At 37.6% G+C, this 22,999-nt stretch overlaps 1 protein-coding gene across 11 annotated transcripts in view; it reads left to right on the forward strand.

The window, feature by feature from the left end:
- dennd4c (DENN/MADD domain containing 4C) overlaps positions 1 to 22,999 on the forward strand; it is a 190,329-nt gene that overhangs the window by 59,699 nt on the left and 107,631 nt on the right. For 10 of the 11 annotated variants that reach the window (XM_069926480.1, XM_069926527.1, XM_069926536.1 and 7 more), the window contains 5 exons: positions 158 to 474; positions 5,540 to 5,792; positions 18,597 to 18,666; positions 19,616 to 19,785; positions 21,011 to 21,252. In XM_069926480.1, coding sequence (XP_069782581.1) covers positions 170 to 474; positions 5,540 to 5,792; positions 18,597 to 18,666; positions 19,616 to 19,785; positions 21,011 to 21,252 — 1,040 coding nt within the window. In that variant the 5' untranslated portion in view covers positions 158 to 169. Of the gene's footprint in view, positions 1 to 157; positions 475 to 5,539; positions 5,793 to 15,754; positions 15,774 to 18,596; positions 18,667 to 19,615; positions 19,786 to 21,010; positions 21,253 to 22,999 lie in introns of those variants that run through there. The other variant, XM_069926573.1, reaches the window with a different exon arrangement.

Here is a 22,999-nt window from a genome sequence, read left to right on the forward strand (position 1 = left end):
CATTGAAGTTGCCTGAAATATGGATGGCAATTTCATGACTTTTCCTATCTATGTTCTGTCATTTAGCATTGAAATTGTGTGAAAATTTGCATGGATCAGTATTTACCACAAACAATTGCTGAGATTCTTTGCTTATCCCTCTCCCATCCTTTTTTAGGAATACATAGCCATGATTGAAGATAAAGGCCCAAGAGTTAGTGACTACTTTGTAGTTGCAGGACTGACTGACACATCTACACCATTGGAGCAGGAAATCACAATAGTGGAGCCCAAGTCAACAAAACCAAAAGCACCAATAACTGATATTGCTGTCATAATCAAATCAGCAGGAGAAAATGTTCCTGAAGGGTATACTTGCATTGAGAACACACCAACTGGACTTCCAGCAAACTTGAATTTTGGTAGTTTGAAAAGTCCAGAGATATATCTTTGCTACAGGAGGGGACTTGATGACCCACCTCTTATTGACATTGGGTAAGTTATTAATTTGGAAAATCATCTTGATCTCTGAGGATGGTTGATATTAGTAACAACGTGAATGTAGTATTTTAAAATAACCTCCTAATGTGTAAGCAGGTAAGTGGTAATATTGTAGCTTTTTACCTAGAAAATGTAATTTTTTTGTCTTATGGATTTTAATCCAGTACTGTGAGCAGGTGACCTAGAGCAGTATGGGACCTGCGAACTATACCACAGCTGAGAGGCATTGTACAGGGAAGGGTAGTTTGTGAGGTGTGGTACTCATTCTGCTGTATGTCTTTTCTCCTGATCAGTCATGTGTGATGCTGGATGCTTCCTTTTTACTTGTGAACAGTCATGAGCCAGAGATTCCTGAGAGTTTGTGGAGATGCAGCAATTTTTTCTAATAATCCAATCCCTTATCTGATAGCACAGTGGTTAGAGCCCTGGTAAACCAGGGGTCAGCGGTTTGTTCTCATTGGTGCGTCAGTTCTATGAGAGCACTGGTCAAAGTGGCGACTCTCTGCCTTCTTTATAGTAGACAAAGTTAAAGAATTTCATGTATGTTACATTATAATGTAGTATTACGTGACAATAATGGAACCTGTTTTTTTTAAATCTCTTGTTTATTTGGTAATTTTGATGTGACAGAGCTCAAAATAGCATTTTTTCAATTGTCTAGTGTTGGCTTTGTGAGGGTGAATATGGAACTGGTTGTAGTTCCTCAATAGTTGCTTCCGATTGTAGTGAAGAGTGATGGCTGCCTCAATCAAGTTGTTTTTTTGTGTGAGATCTTTATGGAAATTGAAAAAGAACTCTTGGAACCTTTTTTAAAGATATGACTAGGTCCACCAATCCCTGATACTGTTAATTCCTGGATTATTTACTTCTGTTTGCATTGACTTTTTGAATTTTTTTTCAACTTTTTCAGACCCACTTAAAATTGGGTATTTAATGTTAACCTTATGAAAAATAAAATACTTCAATTGCTTTTTTTTTTGTTGTACCATTCAAACTTGTTAAGATTCAGCTGGATTTTTAACTTTTACATGGAATTTGAAAAAAAAAATTGGCTTTATAACTTTTTTTGTTCAATCCCTTGTTTATGTGTAGTTTTTTGTAATGGGTAGCATCCCCCTGTGAGAAAAGTATGATTGCATGCTTTCTAACTGCTGAATTTTCTTTGATTTTTTTTCTCCCCTGATCTTTAAAACTTTATTTGAAGCTCATACTTTGATAAAGACTTCTGGAGACTTTTTTTTGAGAAAACTGGTTCAGAAGAGTCATGAAACAGAGATTTAAAATACTGTGAAATTCAAGTCATGAGGCTAGACAGCTTAGAATGAAGCAAGTACATAATTCGAGGACTCTAGTAAAAAAAAAATCAAGCAATCTTGATCAAGATTCTGGTTTCCCTCTAAATTTTATTGTTTTTAGTTGTGTATATTTGGGAGAAGCTATTGTTAAAATTTGGTGATAGTTTGGCAGAAATTGATCAAATTTATCTTGAATCAACCTCTGACAATTTTCTGCCAAACTTACTGTAAAGTAAGTCGATTGTAGCATCAGCATTGATTATTTTTTTATTTGGGACCACTCCCCTTTCTATTTGCTCTTTCTTTTGGGAAATGCCTGGCTACTGTATTTAATTTATTACAACCACGGATCAGATGGAGTTTAAAAATAGCCTTCCCTGAACACAAAGAAATGTTTTCATAATAAGCAGTGGAAGCTTGAAATTTGGAACAAAAACAAATAGCCAGAAATGCTCCTGATCAGGCAGCATCTGAAGCCCCTTTCACACTTGCATCCCACTAAATCATTGTTCAGTGTCCTGGGATAGGAATGGGGGTTTGGCTTTTCACTCTTGATCACTCCTAACTAGGATAGTGAATGCTTTTACACTTGCAAGGAGCCATCTCTGGGGTTAGGACTGTTCTTCCTTTTACCGGTGATGTCGTGACGCATCAAGCAATAGTGGACCTGCCCTAAATCCTGATCAATGTATTATGAAAATTAATCATGCCTAATTATAATATAATTAAGCTTTATGTACAGTGTAGTATGAGCCCTTCAGCCCATGTTGTTATTGTGCCGACCTATATAAACCTTTATAAGGGACAATGGGAAAGTGCTAGCAACAGTGGAAGTTTTTTTTTACAGCGCGGGTAAGTTGGTAGTGCTATAGCGGACAATTTATAAATACTGTGGGGGGGAAAAGCAGCCATACGGCAGAGAAACCCCTCCATGAATGCTCGGTGCATGCAGCCCTTTCTCTTCCACACGGCATTCTGGGAGGGCAGGTCTGCTATCTCTTGGAACCACTTGCAAGTGTAAAAGGGGCTTGAGAAAATTAACATTCAGGTTCAGATCCTTCATTAGAACTGGGAGAGAAAATTATTTGTTTTCAGTGGTGGGAAAGGATGGATTGTGTTGGTCTGAGGTTTGCTCTTTGACCTATATATAAAAAAAACATGCATCTAAACTCATCATAATTTTTTTTGTCAAAATTATTGAGAAATTAAATTTGCTGTTAACATTTTCAGAATTTTTTCTAACCTGTATTTAATAAGTTGTATTGCCATTTGACACAGCATCATCTTTATAAATAAAACTTGATTCTCTGCTTCCATCCCTCCAACTCCAAACTCCGATTTTTAAAAAAAATATATAATTGCTGTCATTGGTTGTTGTGACTTCAACTGTTTTTGTCCAGGCTCAGGGAAAGGTTCAACAGGTTAGGACTTTATTCCCTGAAGGATAGAAGAATGAGGGGAGATTTGATAAAGCATTTAAAATTAGGAGGGGGACAGACAGAGTAAATGTGTATAGGCTTTTTACACTGAGGGCAAGTGAGGTACAAACCAGTCTTTCTCATGCGTCATACATAGTATTTCCTCATGTGGCTGTGTTCAATTTTGTTCAAGACACATGAATTTCCTTGAGGGGTAATAATGCCTTTTTAAAAGGTGAGGTATAAATGCATGCTGTTGAGCAGATTAGCTTTGATTTTACAGTTGGTATGATTAATAATGATATTTTCCTGTTTTTCCAGCCATTATGCTGAACACTTTTTTTTCTGCGGAACATTTTGGTTCTGTTGCATTTGAGCTGTTTTTCCTTTGTGGTTGTTCAATTGTTCTTCTGAACATTGGTAAAGATTCCTTTACCATCTGTGCTTTTATAGTGATTTTAGATTAGATTTATTGTCAGAATACATACATGACATCATACAAACCTAAGATTCTTTTTCCTGTGGGCAAGGCAGAATTCCCACTTATTGGCAGTGCAAAAAATGACTCAACTTGCATGTAAACAAATAAAGAAATGTAAACAAACTGCAATACAGAGAGAGATTTTTTTAAAAATCAATAAAGTGCAAAAGTAAGGGTCCTTAAGTCACTGATTGAGTTTGTTGTTGAGGTGTCTGATGGTGATCATGAATCTGGTGGTGTGAGTCTTGTAGCACCTTTCCCTTTTTCCTAATAGTAGCAGTGAGAACAGAGGAGGATTTTATGCTCAGGAGTATTGGTGTCCCCGGTTGATCAACTTTCCACCACACTTCCATAGAAATTTGCCTGGATTTCTAATGTCGTACCAACCTCAACAAATTACTGAGGAATTAGAGGTACTAACATGTTTTCTTCCTGAAGCCATTTGTGTATTGGTTTCAGGAAAGATCCTCCAAGATGGTGACTCCCAAGAACTTAAATTTGCTCACCCTCTCCACCTCTAACTTTCCCCCAATGATCACTGGATTGGATACTTCTAGATTTCCCTTCCTGAAGTCAACAATCAGCTCCTTAGTTTTGATTTTGCAATAATGATCAAAGACCAGAACCAGAGGTGACGTTTAGGAAGATTAAATTTCAAAATTGTTAAAATTCTGGTTAATTAAATTTAACCCAATAAGGTAATATTTTGATATTTGACTTTTTTTAAAACAAGTTAGTTTAATGTTTTGAGCATTTTCAAATTAAAACTAAAATACAACATAATCATGTTTGTAGTCTGTTGATGTGCTTCCTTAAATGGTTATTGAAATTGACAATGACTGCCTAAAATTAAATATGCTTTAATAATCTTCTTGAATGTTAAGTATTTGAGTATACATTGGTTTCTGAAATCTTATTAACCCTTCATATAGATTTAGCTATTTGGTTAATCTTATAGCTTTATACATATTATTTTAGACAAATTAGCAATTGATTTTAAACCATAGAACATTACAGCACACAAACAGGCCTCTTCAGCCCTTCTAGTCAGTGCTGAACCATTTTTCTGCCTCGCCCCACAGACCTGTAGACAGTACACACCCCTCCATACCTCTGTCATCGATGTTAGAAATGTTAGAATAGAGCCTACATTCATCAATTCAGCTTGATTCACACTCCCACAATTCTCTGTGTGAAGAAATTCCCTCTCGTGTTCCTTCTAAACTTTTCCCCTTTCACCCTTAACCCATGCCCTCTGATTTGTACCTCACTTGCCCTCAGTGTAAAAAGTCTATACACATTTACTCTGTCTGTCCCCCTCCTAATTTTAAATGCTTTATCAAATCTCCCCTCATTCTTCTATCCTTCAGGGAATAAAGTCCTAACCTGTTGAACCTTTCCCTGTATCTCAGTTCCTGAAGTCCAGACAACATCCTAGTAAATCTTATCTGTACTATTTATATCTTATTGCTATCTTTCCTGTAGTTTGAGGACCAAAACTGCACACAATATTCCAAATTTGGTTTCACCAATGTCTTGTATAACTTTACTGTAACAACCCAACTCCCATACTCAATATTTTGATTTATGAAGGCCGATATTTAAAATACTCTCTTTATAACCCTAGTGACAGCCCTCCAGTCTGAGAAGCAATCATCCACCACGACTCTCTGGCTTCTCCTGTCCAGTCATTGTCAAATCCAGTTTACAACTTCACCATGAATACCGAGCTTTGAAGGGCATCATATGTGCTTGCTGGTTTTACTGCAAGTAGATCATCACAAAGCTAGCTTTTAACAGGGTCATGATGCTGTATAGATTTTGTCCAAGGTTACCAAGTAGAATAATTGTAATTTTTTTTTTAGGGTTTTGTATGAAGGGAAGGAACGTCTCATTCCAGGCTGTGAAATCTTGCAAGCAACTCCTTTTGGCCGTTGTGCCAATGTCAACAACAGTTCAGCCAATTCTCAGAAAATCTTCATTACCTATCGGAGGGCTCCTTTGAACAGACCTCAGAATTCTTTAGCTGTAACTGACATTTGTGTTATAGTTACCAGTAAAGGGGAAACTCCACCCCACACTTTCTGCAAAGTGGATAAGAATTTAAATTGTGGCATGGTAAGGATAATTTAATGTTTTTATTTGTGTGATATGTTATTTGAAATGGTAAGTGAAAATTCTACAGAACTTGGTGTTTTATTGATTAATCCTATTTTAACATCTGCTTGGGGGATACCTAATCTGGTGAAAGATCTATACTTTGAGTTTTATTGGAGAATCTTGTGCTTAAATTCAATTCTTCATGAGAAGGATGTGCATGTGACACTGATAACATTCTACACAGGAAGTTGGGAACGTTAACTCAGTTTTTTTTACTTTGCCTTGTATAGCAATGTATTTTTAAATGCAGTTTTAACTTGGATCTATCCACAATGTGGTTCAAAAATTATGTAGTCCAATCTGAAGCTTTAGTATAGCTGTCCAATGTTCAAGAATTGGTTATTATTTAAAGAAATAATTAAAAATAAAATTTTATTTTGAGATGTAGCATGATCACCAGCTCATGAACCCTTTGCGCCCAAATACACCAGATCACCTGGAAGAAACCTATGGTGAACACACAACCTTGCAGATTATGCCAGACTTGTTCTGGGTTGCTGGGGCTGTAACAGCAATGTGCTAATCACTACATTAATCATGCCACCCTTTAATAATTTGCAAGAAGTAGGCATTCCTTCAGGATACAGGAAAATAAAAAAAAACACAAATTGAAGAAGAAATCTAAGGTGCAGAATTGAAAAGAGTGATAAAATTGCTAGAAAGGTAAAGGTTCAATTATTGTCATGTAATTACATTTAGAATGCAACATACATGAAATTCTTTAACTTTTGTTAACCGTAAGGCAGACAGTGAGTTGCCACTTTGTCCAGCGCTCCTCACAGAAACCTGCAGTACCTGGTGTTCCTAGGCACTTGCCCCTCCAAGTACTGACCAGTGCTGCGCCTGCTTATCTTCTGAGATCAGAGAATGTCAGGCATATTCAGGTTAGTAGGCTTCTACAAAGGAGTTGACTTGGGGATTGAAAGCACTTTTGAATTTGACAAAAGGTGATGGAGAAAGAGAAAATGGAATTGGAGAGTAGACAAATAATAAATGTAAAAACAGACTGCTCCTATAAGCATGAAAAAGGAAAATGTACAGTGGGGATTGAGAAAATAGTGGAAGAATCAAATGTGTTGTCTATCTTCACAAAAAACGTGATATTGCGGCTATTTCGGCATCCTTGTTTTTTGACTTGTTAAACAATGAAAATTCTGTTCCAAAATAGCATTGACTTTTTTCACTATTTATTTGAACTTTAAAAACAGTAACCTATACTTAAACTGATTAATAAATGGACAATAGGATATTAATACATTCAAAAGTAAATGTCAAAGAAATTATCTGAATGAGCTCTGTTCTTCTTTCTAACAGCACAAAAGCAAGTTCAAAACTAAAATTGTTTCTCCAAGATGGTCAAAAACACAGCTTTTAACCTTGACTGGAATACTGTAACTATAGACACACTCAAAAGAATGTCAACATCTTCGACAGACTGCTTGAAATTGGCAAAATATGTTTGCAAATCATTTTAACCCTTAGAGACGTGGGACAAAAGTTTAATCAAAGAAATAAAACAAATTGATGATAAAGAAATGCAATTAGAGAACTAAAGATGTTCTGTTAGTGAAGTTATTGGGCTTGAAGGTAGTAGGTGATTGAATTATCGTAATCCAAAATTCCTGTAAATTAGTGAAACGGGGAATTTTCCACTTAATCTGGTGAAAATGCTGCAAGCTATAATAATGACATTATTTCAATACATTTGGAAAATAATTAAATAGAGACAACTTGAATTCATTGAAAGGAAGTTATATTTGATGGATTAGTTGCAATTCTCTGAGATTGTGTCTCATGTAATCGATGAAGGATCCCAGCAAATGTAGTGTATTTAGATTTTTTTTTAAAGTTGGTGAATAAGGTTAGAACACATACATTTGGACATTTATGTATTGGGATAGATGAAGGGTATAATGCAACATATTAAGAGTAGGAATAATATGACCTCAGGCTGACAGTTTGTGACAACTTAGGTGCTTGGATCTGAACTATTCACAATTGTTTTTAGATAGTGAGAGTGGGTAATGTTGATGTTTAAAGAGGCCTGGGTATCCTTGTACATGGGTCACTGAAAGCTAACATCCAGATGTAGTATGTGATTAGGAAGGTAAGTGGTATGGTGGTCTTTATCTCAACAGGATTTGAGATTGGATAACGTTATACTAAAGCTGTGTAAGGTGTTGGTGTGTCTGCATTAGGGTATATTGCGTGCATTTCTGGTGTTCTCAGCTGATGTGCTTACCGTAGAGGGAGTGTATTGAAGGCTCACTTAACTGGTTCTAATGATGGCTGGTTTTCCCTTTCAGGAATGAGTGAATAAACTGAGAATGTATGTTTGAATTGAGATGAATGAAAGGAGATCTCATTGACACTTGGAAAATTCGTGAAAGGCTAGACAGACAAAGATGTGGGGTGGATGTTTGCCCTGATTCTCAGATTTGGGAATGGACCATGTTGGATTGAAAGGAAAACAAATTTGTTCAAGCTACCAAGGCTCCATTATTGAGTTAATTTAAAAATAGAAGTTGACATATTTATGGTTATTTGAAGAATTAGGGATTTTGCAGGTTGAGCTGGTGCGATTTTGTTGAATGATGATGGAGACATAAGAGGTTGACTAGCTCTTATTTTTTAGCATTATTTATTGTTCAATAAGTCATGAGTTCATTTCCTGAGAGAATATTCACAAATTGGAACAACAAGTGTCACTTGGGTTCTTGAAGTTTTTTAGTATACTCACTTTTGGGATATGGGCACTAGTGTCAAAGTCAACATTTAATTCCCCTCATTATATATTTTATCTGAGAAGGTATTGGTGAGAAACCACTTTGAGCTGCTTAAGTGATGTTGATTACTTGCACTGTCCTAGTTGGCGGAGAGTTTAAAAATTTGGATCCAATGAGGTAGGATTAGTGATAAATTTCACAATTAAGATGGCATGGGACTTGGAGAAAAAGTGGGAGTTTTCCCTCATACCCCCTGCCTTTACCTTTCAAATGGTGATAATATAGAGAGTTACTATTGGAGTAATCGCGCAAGTAATTGCCATTTATTTTGTAAATAATACACACTTGAGAGTTGATTGTTGACTTCAGGAAAGGAAAGCCAGAGGTATACAATCCAGTGATCATTGGGGGATCAGAGGTGGAAAGTGTGAGCAAATTTAGACTCTTGGATGTTACTATCTCGGAGAGGATTTTCCCCGGACCCAACACACCAATGTCTTTGTGAAGAAAGCACATCAGCACCTCTACTTCCTCAGTTGTTTGCAGAGGTTTGCTATGACATCAGAAACCCTGGCAAATTTCTAGATATGTGGTGGAAAGTGTGCTGACTGGCTGCATCACAGTACACCAATACCCCTGAGTATAAAGCTCTCAAAAAGGTAGTGGATGGAGCCCAGGACATCACAGGCATAACTCTCCCCACTATTGAGTACATCTACAGGAAAGGCTGCCTTCCGATGGCAGCAGCTATCATTAAAGACCCACACCACCCAGCACACGCTCTGTTTGCACTGCTGCCATCAGGAAAGAGATCTACGTGCCACAAGATTCTCACTGCCGGGTTCAGGAACAGCTGCTACCTTTTCACCACCAAACTCCTCAATGACAAACTCTATCAAAGACTCATTTAAGGACTCTTGTGCATTTTATTGATTTTTTTTGTTCTCTTGGTATTGCAGAGTCAGTTTGTTTACATTTGTTATCTGTTTATAGTTTTATTTGTTTACATGTTTACACTGTGTACAGTACTTTTTGCTCTACCAATTAGTGGTAATTCTGATTTGACCGCAAGAAAAAGGAATCTACTGATTTTTGGTTTTGCACAAACAAACATATGTACAAAACACTTATGGAATGCACAATAAAAGTGACAGATTACATAGCTCAGTAAAATATAAAGGCACAGAGGACATCTGAAATACAAAAGCACATCTAATAATTTTATCACAAATGTTTTTTTTTTAAACCTTTTTTTCCTTCCCTACCGGACTGAGTTTATACTCTGATGTCTGGTGGGGATTTTAATTGTTGGTTACACCCTGCTTTGGACCATTCATCTCCTAACCCTGCCACAATGAGTACATCTGCCTCATTAATTCATTATTTTTTAAATCAAATTATGGTATTTCTGATGTCTGGTGTTTTCTTTATCTAAATAGGAGAGAATACTCTTTCTTTTCACATTCATCACTTTTTTTGTGGCATGATTATTTTCTTATTGGTAATAATGGATTCCACTGACTCGCTTTTATGATTATCAGAGTATAGTAATATTAGATCACACCCCAGTTGTATTTTCTATGACCCTTTCGAGCCACCCTCAAAAAAGACACTGACGTTTCAATTCAACTTTACTATAAGCTAATGACTGTGAAATTTATCAAGGAGCAGATAACTTTTTTCTTTAATAAAATACTTCGTTAGAAAATTCCAGTTTGATTATTTGAGATATTTTGAAAGCTTTTCTCAGGGGGAAAATGATTTCTTATACTGTGAATATAAAAAGGAAGGCCAATAAAGAAAGATTATCATTAATCAAATTCAACAAATAGATCAACAATACACTCAAGTTAAACATCCTGAATTATATAAAAAGTGAGTTGAACTTCAAAGAAATCTGATCTCCTTTCAATGTATCTGATTGAATGCCTACTTGTGAAGAGTACAAGTCAGTTTTCTATTCACTGTGATAAATCTGGTAAGCTTTTAGCTTATCAGTTGAGAGGTTTTGAAGCCAAGCAGCAAATTACAATTATTCAAATAGAGGATGGTAACATTTCTACAGATCACTAAGATCAATTCAGGAAATTTTGTCCTGAATTCACAAATGATAGCAGCTCGGTGAAGAGTTTCCTGGATTGCTTAAAAAAAGTGATGAATGTGAAAAGAGAGTAACTCTCTCCTATTTAGATAAATAAAACACCAGACATCAGAAATACAATAATTTGATTTTAAAAAAAAATGAATTAATGAGGCAGATGAACTTATTGTGGCAGAGTTAGGAGATGAATGATCCAAAGCAGGGTGTAACCAACAATTAAAATCCCCACCAGACACCAGAGAGTATAAACTCAAGTCTGGTAGGGAAGGAAATAAATTAAAAAAAAAACATCGTCTACATTAGAGGCATAAACATTAGGAAATCACAAAGAATATTTTTATTAATAAGAATTGAGACCCCTCTGGCTTTAGCCTGAAAAGTCATGAGGTGAGACGACAAATATGCATTTCTTGTAAAAATACAATTGTGTTTAAGTTGTTACTTCTCTTAATTGGATGGTTCAAAGCTTTAATGTTCCAACTAAAGAAATTAATAAAATTATCCATATTTTTATTAATGTGTTGATGAACTCAAATAATATTCAAACTCCAGGTGGTTAGCCTTGAGGCAAAAACTTGAAACTAGCAATGAATTAGAAATAAACTGTACAAAGTCAAAACTTTTACAGACTCCTAAAGCCAGTAACAACTTTGAGAAAACAACCCCCACCCTCTTCCCTCCAACTCCAAACTTAGACAGCTGCTAAAGACATCAACAGCAAGCTCTTCTAAACAATCATTTGCCACCCAAACAAATCTTCTTACTGGACACGTTATCTCTAGCTCCATTCTTATTAATGTAAATATACTCAGTTTGTCCAAACGATGCATAATTTTGTTAAGACAACAACCATATAAAAAAAGATTTCTCGTAGAATTTCTAATACAGTTCTGAAAAGTGTGTAATGTGGAAATATCAACCATTATTACTGAGAGAAAAATGAATGTTATTCTCAGTATTCTTCTCATAAAAATTTAATGGCTCAATGAATTTTAATACAAAGAAAAATACTTGCACGGCTACTACCAAAATTGGTTTATTACCCCATAAAACGTTGCCAAACCAAAGAAAGCTAACCAGTCCTTGCCCAACAAATACCATATAACATGTTAGAAACCTTAAAAGTAATAATAGTTAATTAGCTTAAGTCACCAAGTAGAAATTCACACTAGGTGTGATGTAGCAGGGAGACCATCTCAGTAAATCTGAGCCTCTTCAATCGAGCGCAGCCACTTCTTATGTCTATTAGGAAGTGTAATGTGGAGATATGTAGGATACAACAGGGAAAGCTGGGAACCACGGTTGTACAAATATGACATTACTTTTCTGTATTTGGTGCAGTGATTCAGAACTTAGGGGACAGTAATCCTCTACAATCCTGTTCTGCTGGCTGTGATATTTGAGTTTCTCTATTCAACGTGTTTCAGGAATCAGAAAATCCTTTATTTGATAATGATGTAGCAGAAGAATGACCTGGAGACAGCTTGGGTATTAATGAGCGGTGAGCTCTATCAATCTCTGGCGGAGATGGGACTAGCTCCTTCCCAAAAACCATGCAAAGCAGCTCCGAAAAGAAATTTGCAAGTTGCCCACTTTTCACTAAATTCAGCCAAGCTCAGAATATGGAGATTATGTCACCTGCTCCTGCCTTCTAGGTCAACGACTTTTGCCGTTAGCTTAGAATTGCTGTCACTTAATCTGGAGCATACATCTTCTAATTCGACAACACACTCACACAAGTTGTTCAAACATAACTCAAAAGATGATAAACATTCACCGTGTTCTCCAGACTTGAAGTTTAACATCAATCTGACTTAAGATGAGTTTAAAACTGTTGGCTAATGTCTGTGTGTGCTGATCCAGTAGCTCAGAAGTAGCCTCTATAACCAGATTAGTTAGCACTTCTTCTTTCTACCCTGATTTACCACTTATAGCCATTTTAAAGCAAGTATAGATAAAAGAAAGGCCAGGCATAATATATGAAACACTTTGGTTATAAAATAAAGGACCAGATTGGTGGAAGAAATATAAAGTAGACAGGAGCATCTGACTGCTGCTGATACACCATGCTGCAGCCAACCGGAAATGGAAAAAGGAATTGTAACAAAGTATTCTATACTGAGCTACTATAGATCTCGGTACACATATTGTGGAATCACTGCACACGTTGTCAAGTTGATGTATATGTAGGGAATTTGATTTGCGTGTTATGGAGCCTAGTGCAAGCTGATGCCTCCAGCCTTGCATGCTGGGCTTATATACATCATTGCTCCTGTTACGTGGACAGGAAGTGACATCATCAACGATGCCATCAGCTCAGATAAAAACCTGTGTTGGATGCAGATCAATCATCCACGTTTTTCACAGCACATCTGCCATTTTGGTAAGTGGGTTGCAACATGACTCCCCCCTCCACCCCAACCCTGAACAGGCAATCCCACTGCAAACCCCCAAAGTCTGTATATTTTTTTTGTTTGGGCTGGCTTCCTCTCTGCTGAGGCACCTGAACATCAATTAGACCATCCAGATCCAGATGGACAGTTTGAGGTGGTCACTTACAAAAGCTTCCTCTTTAACTCCGATGTCCAAAATGTATGTCGAACCATTGGGTAATAGTAACTCAAAGGAACCCTCATGTGGACACTGAATTTGTGCTCAGTGAGCTCCATTTTGTAATAAATGTTCTTGGAGTCCTGCAAGTTCTGGGGTATATAGGACCTGGCCTGATGTGTTGAGATTTCGGTATGGGCGCTCAAGAACTGAGCTTCTTGCGGAGCCTGCTTAAGACTTCTGCGGGTGTCGTCTCCCCTCCTCGTGAGTCTGATGCAATTTCTCCTGCAACCATCAGGGGTATGCTGTAGACTAGGTCTGCCAATGAAGTGACATTTGTATGCCCAAGAGTACATACAACAATTTGTCAACCCAGTTAGGTCCCTGCAGATGTGCCATAAGGGCCGATTTCAAATGCCTGTGGAAGCTTTTTACAGTCCGTTGGATTGTGGCTGGTTCGCAGTTGTGTGGTGCCGCTTGGTTCTAAGCAGGCTGGCCATTGTTGACCACAGGTTTGATGTGAATTGGGCACCTCTGTCAGATGTGATGTGTGCTGGGTGACTGAAATGTGCCAGTCAAGTGGAAATGTGGGCCCTGTCGCAGGTGTCGAACTGCCTCTGGTCATCATGTGGCCCGATTCACTATAGTGAGAAGAAAATGGGAAACATATGACACCGGCAGAGGGCCTACATGATTGTAGTGGAACTTTTGTGTGTTGCTGGACTTTGGATGTCTGGCAACAAGTGCAGGTCTTCACCCAATTCAACAGCCAAGCCACACAACTCTGTTGGCTAGTAAATGCAGTACCAGGTAGCGATCCAGTGCAGTAACCTTGTTCAACCTGCGGTAATCACCACAGGGTCTCCATCTGCCTATGGCCTTGGGTACCATGTGGAGCGGGGAGGCCCAGGAGCAATCGGACCATTGTACAACACCCATGCCCTCCATCCTTTCAAACTCCTCTTTGGCTAGACGAAATTTACCTGGAGGGAGCCTGCAAGCTTGGGCAGGCAGCGGTTCCCCTTCGGTTACAATGTGGTGCTGTATCCCACGTTTCGGCATCGCCGAGGTGAATTGCGACGTAATTATTAAGGAGAATTCCGACAGCAGCAACCTGGCGAATTCATTCTCAGAGTAATGGAATCTAAATGCGGGGCTAGCAGCTTGGCCTCACCTTGGGCGAAGGTCTGGAAAGTGTTGGTATGAGGGAGCCTTCATCCCTAGATCAACCAACAGGCAATGTGCTCTGAGAAAATCAGCTCCCAGGAGCAGTTGTGCAACCACGGTCAATGTGAACGTCCTTGAGAACTTAATATCGCTGAACTGAAGTGGGATTCTACGTGTGCCAAATGTCTGGATAGTACTGCATTCTGTGGTTTTCTTTGATGGCCCCGGGTTTTCTGTTACATGTATCATGCTCTGAAGGGGGAAGCAAGCTGATCTCAGCCCCTGTATCCACCAAGAAACAGCGGCTGGAATGTCTATCCCAAGCATTCTGAATGGCCAGCCTCTGTAGCCATTAGCGATTGCTGGCCCCGGTGTTTCCCTGAAATGCACAGGGAGTTTGGCAGTGGTGAGCTTCTGCATCCCATCATTGATGGTAGAAACACCTATCTTCATCCCGTTGTCTTCAGGCCAACTGGCAGTCTGAGAATGGATTTGATCGAGTCTGCTGCCGGTTTAATGTTGAAGTTGCACAGTCCTGCTGCTATAGGGAGATCTGGTGACCTTTCCTAAGGATGTCATGGTTTCTTGTTTAGCCCGCCATAGACTGTCAGCACAAGCCGTAACTCTCCTTGGGTTACTGAAATCCTATTTAGCCAACAGCATGTGGATATCTTCTGGCAACTGCTCCAAGAAAGCCTGCTCAAACATGAGGCAGAGCCTATGCCCTTCCACTAGTTCCAGCATTTCATTCATGAGTGCGGATGGGGTCTTGTCTCCCAAGCCATCCAAGCGAAGTAAACGGGCCGCTCGCTTGTGAGAGGCCAAAGGTATGGATGAGCAGATGCTTGAGCACCATATACTTGACCTCCTCCAGAGGCTTATGCAGAATATTGGAAACTCTGTATGCCGTTTCTTGATCCAGGGACATTTACTTAGTAGTACTGCATGGAATCAGATGTTATCTTCCTCAACTGGATTTGGGTTTCTGCTTGGTCAAACCATACACATGATTGTGAACTCCAAAAAGTTGGCAGTTTCAAAGCTGGGACATGCATTGAAGAAAAATTTTCCATGATGAGGTCCGAATATTGTTTGGATTGCCAGGATCACCAATCTAGTGAAGTATTCTATACTGAACTATTCTAGATGTTGGTGTACACATTTGTCAAGTTGATGTATACACAGGGAAGTTAATGTACAGGTGGAGTCTGGTGTAATACCGACACCTCCAGACTTGCATGCTTGGCTTGTATACATCACTGCTTCTGTCACATGGACAGGAAGTGATGTCATCAACGATGTCATCAACCCAGATAAAAACTTGTGTTGGATGCAGGTCAATTTCTGGCTTTTTCCACAGCATGTCTGCCATTTTGGGAACTGATTCACTTGCTGGTAAGTGGGTCGCCACAGAATCTCCGAGTTCTATGTGATGTCATGTATCTACTCTGACAATAAATCTGAGATCTTTATCCTTTTGTGGAGGGAATGAATTTTTACGTAAGTTAATTCTATGCCATTTGGTATCGTTATTGTCATATTGACAGACATACGAAGCGCAAAAGGAAATATCATCATTAAGGAAAAATTGTTCACTTTTAAATTTTGCCTGTGTAGCAACACTTCCATACTTAATGTGACCCAAGTCATTGATTATAAGAAGGCCATTTAAATATAGAGCAGCTATGGTGAAAGTTTGTTTTTAATATATACATGTATCTTTATAGGAGGGAAAATTGTACAAGTTCTGTCCTTTACAACTTAATTAATCAATTTCTATCATTGGGTTCTTGTAAATTAAATAGATCTTCTTATTGACATCAATATGAAACTGTTCATATGCCTTTTTGAAGTAGATAGAAATGTTAGTTTCTCACAAAATTGTATTTAGTAATGTTGTGGGAGATTTTAAACCTCCTGAAAATGGCAAATTAACCTATTTACATACTGACTGTAAAATTGTATTTGATTACCGTGTGTCATTCACATACAATACCACATGTTCTGTAGCTGTTCTGTAGGTTTTGAACTGGTGTTTTTGTATACAAAATGGTTTTGGACATGGTTTGCATAGAAATCTGTATAAATTGTTACAGCAATATTAGTTCAGAAAGTCCCAACTTGTGTTTATTCGATTGGCTTTTGCAGTGGCTAGGAAGTGTTTAGCTATTACTTGGAAAAATGAAATTCAGTTGAATATTCAGAGATGGCATGTTGAGCTGTGATCGTGTATTCCATTGGAAAAGATAACTTACAACTTACATGATAATTATTTTTTTATTAAGGTGTGGGACCCTTATATGAAATATATGGGTTCAGTAATGTAATAAAGTTATTTTTTCTTCTTCCCGGAAAGAGATGGCACCCAACATGGCAATAAGTAAATGACCATATGTGCACTTACTCCTTTTTATTTTAGTTGGGGTAGCTTTTAGGGGGGGGGAGGGTATGAGGGAGGGGGGAATAAAGGGAGAAAAGTTTTGTATAATCTGTATTTCTTTATTTGTCTGATACTATATCTTTAATAAATAAAATATACAAAAAAAACTATTAGTTCAGGAACAGAATTTTAATGTGGCTTGATTTTGAAACCTGTCTGCAAAGTTTTTGGGTTCCACTGAAAATATTATGTGAATATAACTGCTTAATCAGGTGAAGAGAAAGACTTGCTGATTGTCACCTGTATGTGAAATACTGTTTTTGTTCCTTGGTCTATACTTGGAATTATATTTACTCTTCATTAAATTGCCCTTTGATGTGCTGAAACTATTTCATGGAAGATTGAAACTCCCAAAGAAGTAAGGGATCTTTAAAAGAAGTGTTTTATTTAAATGTTTATGTCTGTTTGGGAACTTCCTGAAATTGATGTATAATATTTTAAATTGCAGTGCTTGTGTTAATCGTAAAACAGTTGTGGCCTGTCACATTTCTTCAGATTGTGCTTTGGAACAAAATTCTTTTGTATATCCGTTATACATGTACACGATCCTTTATCTGGAACCCTTGGGGGACAGTGTGTTCTGAATTTCAGATTTTTCCGGATTTCGGAAAGCCCACCCGAATTGTGCTGCCGTATCCACCCCCACCCCCTTCCAGTTGCGCGGCCGCCTCCCCCAAGCGCCGGTCCCTTGGCCGCCTCCCTGAAGTGCCGGGCGCCTCTCCGCACTAACTGGATTTTGGAGCTTTCGGATTTTAGAAGTCCGGATAAAGGATAATGTACCTGTACAATTTTTTTCACTAATTAATGGAATTGAGGTTGAGGACTTGGCAGAAAAGATTTGAGACCATGTTGAAGTGTTGCATGCTGTAGCAGCATGATGGCCTCATGCTGTTGTTTTATCTTGCATTTCCTGCATTAGGATAATGAAAGAACTTCCAACAATGACATAATTGACAAACTTAGAAACAGGACAGCAATTTCAACCAATTTGAATTTAAATCCTGTTTCTAAGTTTGATGTGAAAACAAAAGAGTGAGGAAGTTGATCTAAATTTTGTGGAAGAAAAAAAATCTTAAAATTTCCAAGATGTTGAAAAGTCAAGGAATAAGTTGAGGTGAAAAATGGTTGATGCTGATGTCTTCAGTGTCACATTTGCTTGTTTCTTTGTCATACTTGATTTGTTATAAATGGGTTTTGTTTACATTGTGAAATCTGTTGTCAAATCTTTGAAATGGAATGACATGCTGAAGCTGAGTTTTTAATTGGGCATGCTTGATTTCTTTGCCACATGGGATCGTGATGTTACTTCACCAGTTTCCAGTGGTAGGAACTAAACTCAAGAAAAATTAGTATTTCCATAATGTTCCAACATGCATGTAACTTTTTAAAAATGGCAAATACAGGTTATTCCTCTTTAATCCAGCGATGTTGGGACCTGGCCATTGCCAGACCACAGAAAATGCCAGAAAACAGAAATTGATCCCTAAGGGAACCCATTATGTAAACATATCAAAAGTAGAACAAAGCTTAAAACAGGAAATAATATTGTGGGCCTGCACGGTTAGCGTAGTGTCTAGTGCAATGCCTTTACAACGCCAGTGTTTGGGACCGGGTTTGAGAAAGCAGTTTGTACTAATGATTCAAACATGCCAGACCATAGGAGTTGTCAGACCACAGAACGCCAAATAAGAGAGGTACAACCTGTAATGCAAAGGTAGTTTTTTGTAACATAGCCTTCATTGTAGAAAAGTTATATATGACTTTGTTTCTGTTGACAGTGGGGTTCTAGTGTCTACATTTGTTACAAGAAATCTGTTCCTGTTTCCAATTCGATTGCTTATAAAGCTGGTATGTATTCCAATTTATAAGATCATTGATTTTACACACTTTTTGTATTCCTGAATTGTAGCTTTAAACCTAAAGCTTGCTCACAATTCTGTGCTGCACAATTATGACTCAAAGTTTGAGCGAATTGTGAAAGTAATGGGCCAAACTCCCAGTAGATTTTATAGAAAATATATTTTGGTATCCACTTCTTTTATGTCAGCTGAGCACATCTGTTTTGTGCATGATTTGCCTGCCCCTCTGTTACTTTGTCAGAAATAATATTCCTCCATGTTTGCACTGATTGCAAGGATATTGTGTGAATTAAGATGCAAAATCCTGAGAAGCAAATTATACCACAATATGTACACTTTTACATATGCCACCACAAAATTACTTGCTGAGAGACTTCATGGGTGCCTCTAATTTAAAACAGTGCTACCAGTCACCAGTTTGTCTTTTTGTTTAACAGTAATGTTGCATGTGTAATATTTAACCCCTATTAACCACTGTAGAAAGTGCAGATTCCTTGCTTCCTTATCATGAGATTACAAAATCAGACATTTGAGATTCATTGTTAAACATGATTAGTATCTTGTTTGATTGGTAATTTTAGAGTGATGTGTTTCTGCAGCTTAATTTGTGCAATAAAACGTAGTATTGTTTTCCACCATTGACATCTGTTGTGGGCAATTGACTTGGTCTTTTAATTCTTTTCTGCACAAAATATTATTTCTGATTAAGGAATTTGGTGTTGAAAATTTCTTGCTGCCAAAATACTGTGGCTTGCAATTAATAAGTATTTTAGGATATCTGGAGCAACAATTGTACATTTGACTGGTTTGGAGACAAGTGTAGAAATAGATTCACAGTACTCCAGCCTGAACTTGGGGTAAGGTTTTAAAAATGAATTGCATTTGCTTTAAATTTACTCTCAACCCTTCTGTATTCCTTGCCACCTCTCTTTTTTCAGGATTAATATGTAGATATCCTGAAGATGATTATGAGTCGTTCCCACTGTCTGAATCGGTGCCTCTGTTTTGCCTTCCAATGGGAGCTACTATTGAATGCTGGCCTCCCCAAACAAAGTATCCGTTGCCCATTTTCTCCACCTTTGTGTTAACTGCTTCATCAGCAGAGAAGGTAAGTTTAGAAAGTAAAAACAAATTGCACAATGTCGCAGTTCAATCTAGCTCAATGTAAGAACTAAGTAGAAGATGTTTGAAGTTGAAGTCCTGCATCACATTGTGTTTTTAAGAGTTTTGAATCAGCGTGTTGGTTTTTTGGGTCAAATTTAAGAGATGGCAGGAAATTAGTTCAAGTTTTCCTTATTTATCCCACAGTTAAAATATAATTAGTTGAATTTCATGATTGTTTGTGAGCCCTTGATCTTATTAAATGGAAGAGCAGATTAGATGGCCCACTTCTTCCATTTATTTTTAGTATTCATTTTACTTAATTCAGCAGTCATATTTCAAAATTTAGATTATTGTTAGACTGATAGAAATTGAGTTTGCAAATAGCAGTTTAAATTGACAACAAAATTAGTGCAAATCTGCCAGGAGAAACTCAGAGGTTGAAGTTCAAATATGCTTAATCTCGATTATTATTTTGCAGTTTAACCCATGGGGTGGCATCTACATCTCTGGGTTGTGTTTCGCACATTACCTTGTAATTCACTGGATTCCTGCATTCCCTTCAAATTTGCCTGGTTTATTAGGAAATAATTGGCATTCTGTGTAACATTGAAAAATGTGTTATTAATGTTATTCTTATTTGAACACTAGGTCAGACAATATGATGGTCCTGACACACCAAAGTCTGATGGATTGTTGTTATTTTAGTGTTTTGTGCATTTTTCATTTGCTCTTTTTGAGGCCAGGCAAGCTTGCAAATACAGGTATTAATTTCCTATATGGTGAAGTAAAATATTAACTATGTATTCTGAACTTATGGATAAATATGGATTTGTAATTGAGAAAAAGCAATGTTCAGAATTTGGAGTTGTTATGGTTAAATCATATTTGTCACCATAATGTCTGTTAGGACAATGGAGGAAGTCACTTTTTTGAGGGCATACAGTAACTTTTAATTTCTCAGCAAGAGGGGAAGCCTACTTTATTCTCTCAGTTAAATCATTTGTGCGCAGGATGCATTCAGCCAATGTTAATGCTATGAAATCTTAATGTTTTTTACTTGCTATAAATTGATTTTGAATTTAACTGCCTCGTTATATTTGCACAGTCTGCTTTGTGGAAAGTTCATGGCATGTTACTAAATTTATGATTAGGATGATCTTTTTCATGTCATGTTTCCACTATTTTGAAGACAATTTTATATACTTTTGCACTGTGATTTAACAAAATAGGTTTATGGTGCTGCTATCCAGTTTTATGAATCGTATCCAATGGAACAACTTACTGAGAAACAGCTTGTGCAACTGGGCCTTATTTCTGCTGTGGGCAAGAAACTAATCGCATCGAAGTCTGTGCACACCAATAAATGCATTTGTCTTCTCTCCCGTTGGCCCTTCTTTGAGGCGTTCCGCAAATTTTTGATGTTTCTATACAAGCTTTCTGTCTCTGGACCTCACCCTTTGCCGATTGAGAAGTATGTATACTTTCTAATGTGAATCTACTTTTCCAAGTTGTATATATGAGAATGCAATAATTTTTTAAAAAACCTTCAAATTAAATTGAGACTTTTTCATTGTGCATTGATGTACAAATATCCAATCAAAGTGATCATGGATGAAGAAAGCTGGCATTAGCAGAAAGACACATCAGTCTTGATCGAATGTTTCCATAGATTCTTTGAATAGTGAATAAGTTTGGATGATTTTTTTTCATTCTTCCATATCCTTTATTCAATCTATTTAAATTCTAAGTTACTGGATACCTTAATTATATAGCAAAGTGGTTATTTGCATGATTCCACATTTCATGGCTTATCTTCTGATAACAAGCCTATTGCTTCAATTCAATAAGTGAATGAAATAGTACTGACACTTCAATGTGCTGATTTGAAAATGGGTTTTGTTGTCCCCTGACTTTGAGGTTTTCCTGTTTCTGGAACTATTTTGCTAAACAAAAATTACAGCTTCACTTTTTTTGATGTATATAGATAATTTTGTAGATTTTTTTATGCATACGGAAATCTAAAGAAGTAAAGAACAGAAGGCCAAGTGTACAGAGAGGCTTGGGTTGTAACTATTGAGGTTGTGGTTAAAGAGATCAAATATCTATTCTGCTCGGAAATAATGGTGCTTTCCAGGAGGTGTTGTGATGAGCCATGAGCAATGTTAAAATTAAAATATCGGTTCCCACAACAGTATGATGAAATTCTGCAAAGGTCCAGTGCAGTTTCTCACAAAACTTTGAAGAATTATTGTTTTAGACTTATTGCAAGGATAGTGATGGCAGAAAAAAGGGTTAACACTGGATTATGGAGTTGTAGCTGAAGTTTTTTGTTTTAGGTTTAATACATCTTAAAATACATCTAAATATCTAGTTATTTAGTTTTGTATTTGCCTGGAAGAGAGAAATTGAGGAAAAATTCTTGTCTCGTCCTTGAATCTGTGAGCTCCTAAAATATTACTTGTTGAAGGTGAAGAAGTTTGATGGTAACGGAGAACAACTCATCCTCTCTCTTATTTGTGTGTGAATGGGACAAGAGCAAAGAGCTAGGATCTGACCTATTTGGGTTTGGCTGTTCTTCAACAGTTAATGACGCTGTTAAGCTTTAATATCAACTTCATGAGCTGAAATAAATGTATTTGGGTTTACAGAATTTGAAAAAGATGTGTTAATGTGAGCGCTGCCATGCGAATGATTCTGACGCAAAGTCCACAGACTCTACAACAGGCTTTAAATAGCTTAAACTTGTACACCAGTCTTAGTATCTTAGCTAGCTTCATGTGTGTCTGACTGTCCTTTGCTGGCTCCATGTGTGTCTTACAGTCCCCTGGGGACTGGCAGGTGGGACCAGCCTCCCATGTTGCTTATCTGCAGGTACAATGGCTACCCCCTGCAGTAGGGTGGTAGGAGTGCAGCAAGTGTAGTGGTTGTATCACCACATTCACCCCCTTTTTAAAATGAGTCCTTGGTTGAGGAGGGTAGGGGCAAAGGTTGTATTTACAAGCTCAGGTGATCTGACGGTCGTCTGTGCCTCTGGGACTGTCGCAGAACAGGCTCCTGGTCAATGGTCAGTAGGGGCAGGTCTGCCTGAGGGTCAGCTGGGTCTGGGTTGGCCAGTGTTAGGTCTGCTTTGTTCATGAATGAGTGAGACAAACACCAGACTGAGTCGAAATCAGGGTTCTTTGTTCTTTATTACCGGATTGTAACACTTGCAACTAACC

The sequence above is a fragment of the Narcine bancroftii genome, chromosome 1, assembly GCF_036971445.1.
Source record: "Narcine bancroftii isolate sNarBan1 chromosome 1, sNarBan1.hap1, whole genome shotgun sequence".
Lineage (NCBI taxonomy): Eukaryota > Metazoa > Chordata > Chondrichthyes > Torpediniformes > Narcinidae > Narcine > Narcine bancroftii.